This window comes from Gossypium hirsutum, chromosome A08 (genome assembly GCF_007990345.1).
Source record: "Gossypium hirsutum isolate 1008001.06 chromosome A08, Gossypium_hirsutum_v2.1, whole genome shotgun sequence".
In the NCBI taxonomy this organism is placed as follows: Eukaryota; Viridiplantae; Streptophyta; class Magnoliopsida; order Malvales; family Malvaceae; genus Gossypium; species Gossypium hirsutum.
Genome location: NC_053431.1, coordinates 105470304 through 105477973, shown reverse-complemented (window position 1 = coordinate 105477973; position 7670 = coordinate 105470304). Strand labels below are relative to the sequence as shown.

At 29.4% G+C, this 7670-nt stretch overlaps 1 protein-coding gene across 1 annotated transcript; it reads left to right on the top strand.

Annotated features, from left to right (window-relative positions):
• Nucleotides 1-4903: 4903 nt before the first annotated feature.
• On the top strand, nt 4904-6203 carry LOC107935867 (auxin-responsive protein SAUR36). Its single transcript, XM_016868495.2, has one exon. The coding sequence runs from the start codon at nt 5386-5388 to the stop codon at nt 5896-5898; it is 513 nt and encodes a 170-aa protein (XP_016723984.2). The 5' UTR covers nt 4904-5385; the 3' UTR covers nt 5899-6203.
• The last annotated feature ends 1467 nt before the right edge of the window (nt 6204-7670 follow it).

Below are 7670 nucleotides of genomic sequence, written 5' to 3'. Positions count from 1 at the left end.
TTAGCCTGGGTCAAGCCCGGGCAAAAAAAGCTTACTTGTGGCCGAATCCGTTCTCTCTTCATATTTTTGCCCAAATCTTCTCATTTTTTGAACGGGCTTTCATGTCAGGTCAAGAGACTTGAATCATGATCAAATTTAGTCTAAACTGAGGCCCTTTACCATATTTTCATTTTTTATGATTATGGTATTCTTATATTTGTTTAATTACATATAAAGAATAATTTTGGGGGTTTCTGTTGCTTCTCTCATAAATGTTATATGATATAAGTTCTCTTTTTAAACATATAAGATATTGTCCGCAAAGTTTTTTTCTTTATGAATTGATCAGTTTCTTAGATTGCTTTGATCCCCCAACTCATTTCTTCCGGCTTATGGTATCTTAGTTTCTTCCACCAAACTGAGATTCTGGCCCTTCTCTGGTATAGTTTGTACCTGCTTTGACTGTGTGACTCGGATTTTATTGCAACCTCCCTTGAGATGACGATAATTATTTTCATTTGTCATTTGTCGTGGCAATAACTTGGTTTTTTCTTACTTCATTTCATTGATGGTTTAGTTCTAATCATATGTCAGAAAGCTATCTGTATGTTTAGATTTGACACTGCTTTCTTTTATTTGTAACAACCTGTAGTACCATTTTTGACTAATTAAGGTGGATAACCTAGTTTTGGGATTTCTACTTAATGTCCTTTTCTTGTCTGCCCTATGTGCTTTTTGTTTGGATGTGTATGTTTGTTATGCTCTAGGGTTGAAGCTTAATGACTGCAACCTGGCTGCCATTGTCAAGCATTACACGCGAATGCGCAACATTTAATTTCTGAATTTTATATATATATTTTTTGAATTTGATAATTTTTTTCAATCTTGATCTTGTGAAATGTGTCACGTTATTGCTTAATTTTTTTTATTAAAAATTATAATGTTTTAAGTGTTACAGGATCAAAATTAAGAAAATTAGTCAAGTTTCAAGATTGATGTGGAAAAAAATAAGGTTGAATGATTAAGTTGGAAAATTTTGCCAAATTCAGGGATTAAAAAGTAATTTAGCCCTTTGAATTACCCTTCCCCAATCCCCATTGTGTTCAGATCTGGGTCTTTTTGGGGCCCCTGCCACACGAGAAGCATGTTTTATTTTTGGGTCAACGGGAAGAAGATTTATATGAAAATTCAGGTAGCCCAAAAATCTCACAGGAAATGAAATGGTCATTTCAGCTAACTAAACAGTAGCTCAAGGTAACTCTTTTTTCACCAATAGTAAAACTAAGGGGTTAACTCTGCCCATCATTTAGATTTTTTTTTTCTTTTTCAAAACCTATAATTTAGATTAATCGGATAAATTTATCACATCTGAGGGGTTAGTATATAATTTTTCTTTAAACTTAAACACTTATATTTAGTATTTAATTTTTTTAGACCCAGCTTAGAATTCGTCACACTTTAATACTTGTATCATTAAAATTAGAATGTGATAGTGCGACACTAGCAACCAATAATACAACAACATGTGATGATCTCATATTATAACATGTGGCTAATAGTAAGCAATAATAAAAATTTTTAAATATATGAACTTGTAAAAAAATAATTCATGTCTAGAATGAATCCAAATAAATAGATTTTTGGATTCAAATAAACTTAGATGTTATGTTTTTTTTAAAGTAATTATATATATTTAATTTTAAAATAATAATATAAAAAAGATAATTTTAGAAACAAATTAAGGTATTTTTAGAAAAAAATTTATATCGTTAGAAATTTAATAAAAACTCTCAGTTATAGGGTTTTTTTTTAAATAGAATTTTTGTATTTTTTATAATATTTTTATCATATTCAGGAAAAATTTCACGTTATTTATATGTTTTCTTCTTCGTAAGTCTAATCACCCTATTTTATATAATAATTGTTGTGGTATCTTTTTGGGTTTATATATTTTAAATTTTTTTCATGCTTGCCACGTGTGATTTTATGAGATTGTTAGTTAAGTCCAAATAATCAAATTCATGGGACAAAATATATATTAACGATATGAATTATTATCCTTAAATATATATTTGGCACTTGGACCTTTTTTTTATCTATCAAATAGTTAGATTTTTTTATTTACTCAAAACTTGATCTATATGATTTATGTTAATAAGATGAGAAAATCGACAATGAAGTTGTTAAATTTACATAAAGTTAATTTGAATTATATTTTAAATTTTTTAAATATATGTTGAAAAAATTATATTTTATAGAAACTTTGAGGCATATTCTCAATAGGTAAAGGTGGAGAGTTGAATTATAAAATTATGGTTTCATATTCTACTGTATGAGACCTTTACAACGGTATATCATATGCTTAAAATGGTTGAGTGATGAATGAGAAATTGATGCTCTAAGTAAGCTACTTGAAAATATTGTTAAGGAAAAATAAAAGCTTAGATCCCACATTAGTTAAATACCGAAGTGTGAGATGGGTTTATATATGTGAACCCCCTTAAAAAATAATTGAATGATTAAGTTTGTAATTTTGTCTCGCACGTAGGGAGGTGTAGGTTCAAACTCAATGGGGTTAGGATGCACCTGTATAACATGGGCGATGTGAAATGTCTAGATCGATGGGCCCAAATGATTTGCTTATATATGGACAGTATCTGAATTAATTTTTGGCTCATTAATGGCAGATGTTATGGTTATTTCCAAAATTTTCCAATATCCTAAATACCTATAAAAGGCTGTGTATTCTGTAGGATTACACACACATTCTAATAATTTCCTATACTAAAATTCTTTTCATTTCAAAACTCTTCTTTACCTCTCCGTATTTTTACAATATTCTGGTGATAAAAAAATGCAAAGTTCGTTCGTTGATCGTTGTAGAGGTGCTACTACTTTAATCACTGTTGTTGTTGTATCCTGGGAGACATTCGACCAACATTTCTCCAAGTACTGTAGGAGTGGCCGAACTGTCTTAAAGAAACTGTGTTTCACAAGCCTCAATGTTTTGTAAAATCTCGATTCTCCTTTATTTCAATTATTTATTATGGTTTTATTTGATTTTCATATTTGATAAATTAATTATAAATCATACTATTTATATTTTATTTCAATGTGTTTATTTATATTTAATTTATTTTGTTCGCTAATGTATTTTGTCTAACAATATATTTCAAGGTAATTGTTAAATTTTTACTTTTCAATACTTTCCTATCAGGTCATGCAGTGAAATTTTTTAAAGGAGTTTACAAATACAATTGCAATTATAATTACAAGTACACTACAAACCACATATAATAAATGATTGATCTATACAATAACGAATTTGAATAAGGCCTACATATGCGGGGTGGATCTAGGGGGTGGCAAGGGCTTCAACCTCTCCTAAAATGAATATTTTTTTATTTAAACTTTTTATAATTTATAAAAATTTAAATTAGTAATGATAAAATTGTACTTTGACTCTCTCAAAAATGATAAATTTTTTATTTAATTCTTTAAAAATGATAAAGATATAGATTATTAAAATGACAAAATTGTATTTTTACTATTATAAAAAAATATAATTTAAGTTTACTCCAAAAAATTTCTAACTTTGCCCTTATATACTAGAGGTGTTTAGGGGTGGGGTGGGGTGGGGTTGGGTTTAGGTTGTGCCCAACTAAAAATTTAGGCATGTTTGCTTGGCTAGGGCCTAGCTGAAAAATGGGCCTAAAATTTTGTCCAAGCCGGATTTAGATAAAAATGCTAAAACCCGAGTCCGGCCTACCCATAGTAATTTTTTATATTTTTAAAATATATATAATACATCAAAAATACTAAATACATCAAAATAAATATTTCCTAACAAATTAAAAATAAATTTTAAAAAATATGTTTACTTAAATAACATTAAGATAGATGCAACTTAACAAGTAAATGCCTCTAAAATAATAACAAAATTAATGAATGCCTCTAAAATAATAACAAAATTAACTATAAAACAGGTTTTATACAACATACAAACAATAACAACATAATAGTAAAATGGTAGCAAAATAAGGAGAAAATAACATTAAAAAACAAAAAGCAAAATTTTTTGTCCTTTAATGATTTCGAGTTGGGCCAAGCCTAGGCCAAAAATGCATTACTCAAAGACCGGCCCATTTTTTAAACGAGCTTTATTTTTTGTATAAGCCAATTTTTCGTGCCTATATTTTTGTTTAAATACTCTCAAATTTTAGATGAACTTTCTATCTGAATCAAATGATTCAACTCATGAATAGGTACACTATATAGATGATAAAATTTAAATTTAAAACAACTTAAAACTCAAATACAAACGCTTGAAATCTTAAAACTATTAGCGAGACATGACCAGCGACCCAACAAATAAAAAGGTTGATATATGAAAGTCAAGGTTTTTGACGTAATCAAAGTTTGTGTATATCGTACAATACGTATAATGTCCCTTGGAAGCAGCCAAGGGGTAGATGCAGAAGGTGCAGGTACAGGCTTCCGTACGTAAAAGGAAATATAAGAATAACTTTTCTGTTTTTCAGACGAGACGAGAGCAAACAACCGCCACTTCATGCATTAAAAAACTCCGGGCAGTAACTGGTGAAAGAGAGGCTTGGGTAGGGTTTTATGTGGAAGTTGCAATTTAGTTTTATAATTCAAATGGCGACACTCACAATTATAGCATTAAACAAATGTGTTGTGTGAAATGGGTTAGGAGGAAAAGTAAACATCAATTTTCCTCATCACTTCATTTCAAAGCATTCCCACGGCTTATCCTCTTCATTGTTTTAAAATCAATATTTTATTCTAATTTTAAAAAGAATAATTGTTGTTTTCAAGGTCGGGAAGTATTTTCAAAAGAATAATTTTATATAACCAACTATATGAATAAATATATAATTAAAAACATAGATATTCATTTTAAAAGATAAAGATTTTTCATGGATTATTATTTTATGATTAAACCTCTCTTTCTCACTCTTGTTCATCCTTTCAATTTCTCCCACTTTCATTTTTTCAACCTCTTTGAGTTTTCTTTGCGTTGTCTATTTATTTATAGTCAGGTCTTTCATCATCTCCCCTTACTCTGCCCCTATTTTCTCCGGTCTTGAGTTTAGTTCTACAGAGAAACAAAAGACAAAACAATACAAGGCTAGGAATTTTGTGTCCGGTTCCGAATGAAATACTCGGTTGTTGAGAGGCGTAACGATGTCAAATATACCAACATCTCTCTCTGAAGTCTGCCTTACACTCTTTCGCCTTGCTATGTCCATAGCTGATCCTTGGCCCTTTTCCTAATACAACAAAACCCCTTTTCCGTCCTTTTTCCTCTACACTTCAAAAAAAAAAAAACAGAGCCAAAAGCCTCTTCATTGACGTTGTCCCGATTACTACCAGACACAACTGATGAGAAAGATAAGAGGCTTCAAGATCGGAAAACGGTTGGTCCGGATCTCGAGGTGGTTCATTCGCAAAGCTCGGAACCCACGTGGGTACTGTCGCCTGACACGATCAGAATCAGAATCGTTTTGTAAGTCCAAGTCTTTCTCGAAGCTCATTAGTTGGGGTCAACGCTTGACAAAAGGGGCTAAATCTATATGCTCATCAAAGCCCGGGTCGGGTTACGTTCCTATTGGTCAAGACCCAATCAACGAGAAGCTTACGGAAGTTCCGAAAGGACACTTGGCCGTCTATATCGGCCAAAAAGACGGCGACTACCATAGAGTTTTGGTGCCGGTTATTTATTTTAACCACCCTTTGTTCGGCGAGCTATTAAGGGAAGCCGAAGAGGAGTATGGGTTTAGCCACCAAGGAGGTATCACCATTCCCTGTCGGTTCTCGGAGTTTGAGAGGGTCCAGACTCGTATCGCAGCTGGAACCGGTGGAAGGAAAATGGTATGGAAGCGCCACCACCATTGAAAAAGGCTGAGCCTTGGTTGGTGCTGGTGGTTAAAAAAAGAAATAGAAGTTGATGACGACGATAATTTTTTATTTTTAGTGATTGTGGTAATGATTTTTGTAGGGATTTTTTGTTTTAAGTAGAATTTTGGTAAATTATATAAAATTACCAAATCATTCTTGCGTGAAATATTTTTATATATTTATATATTTTAAAAGTTTTTTTTACTTTTTTTATTAATGCTTGTCATGTGTCATTTTATAAAGTTATCATGTGTCATTGAATAATTAGTTGTTAGTATCATGTCACAATATAACGATATTACAACACATGTATCAAAATGTATGACAGATTTCAAATTTAAATGTCAATTAGGTCTAGAAAAAAAAGGTAAGTAACAACTAAGTACAAATGATCAAACTCAAAGGGCAAAGTTTATATTAACAATATGAATTATTGTCTTTAATATATATTAACACTTGAAAGTTTTTTTAGATCTATCAAAAATTTTTTTATTTACTCAAAACTTGATCTAAATTGTGTTAATAAAATGAGAAAATTGACAATAAAATTATTAAATTATACATAAAGTTAATTCGAAATATATTTTAAATTTTTTAAAATATATTTCTAAGGGGCACAATATCATTTTAATCATACTGGTTTAACTTTTACTTTTCAATACTTCTTTGCTAGATGATGTAGTTTAATATAATAATGAAAATTTTGAAGGAGTTCACAAATATAATTGCAATTACAAGTACAATACAAACCACATATAATATATGATTGATTTATATAATAATGAATTTGAACAGAGTTTACACATACGGGGTGGATCTAGAAGGAATTAGATCCCTCTTAATATAATTTTTTATTTATTTAGACTATTTATAATTTATAAAATTTTAAATTAATAATAATAAAATTATATTTTAATTTTTTCAAAAATAATAAAATTTTAATTTAATTTTTTAAAAATTATAAAGATATAAACTATTAAAATAATAAAATTATATTTTTACTATTATAAAAATATATAATTTAATTTGAATAGGATCTAGAGATGCGAGGTGGGTCTAGGAAGAGCTAGACCCCTCTTAAGATGATTCTTTTTTGACTTTACTCCTATATATATAATAAAATTTAAATTCAAAATAACTTGAAAATTGGAATACAATCAAAAGTAAAAGGGAGACATGATGAACAACCCAACAAACAGAAAGGTCGGTATAGACGTAATCAAAGTTTTTGTATATCGTACAATACGTAAATAGGTATATAATGTCCCATGGAAGCAGCCAAAAGGTCGATGCAGAAGGTGCAGGTACAGGCCTCCGTACGTAAAAGGAAATATATGAATATCTTTTACACTTGGAGCAAACGACCCCTACTTGATGCTTGGGGTTTTGTGTTGTGTGAAACAATTAATTTTCAATTCAAAGCATTTCCAGGGATTGGTTTATTTTAATATTTTATTCTGTGGTTTTAAAATTATCACACACAAACATTTTAAAAAGAATAATTGTTGTTTTCAAGGTCGGTAAGTCCTTTTCAACCATTACTTTATTTTCTCATCCAACAATGTCTTCAAGACAGCGTTTTAGATGACTGAAAAAGGTTCTAAAATTATTATTGTTTTTTTTAACTCATTAAATTAAAAATAGTATATTTAATAAAATTTCTAAATTATTTGATTTTTATGAAATTATTAAAAGTATGTCATTATAATTTTATTAATTAAATAATATTATTATTTATTTTAATAGTTATTTACATATATTAATAGTTA

What these genes read in the sequence shown, in the direction of transcription:
- LOC107935867 (XM_016868495.2), top strand. Translation starts at nt 5,386, where the DNA reads ATGAGAAAGATAAGAGGCTTCAAGATCGGAAAACGGTTGGTCCGGATC.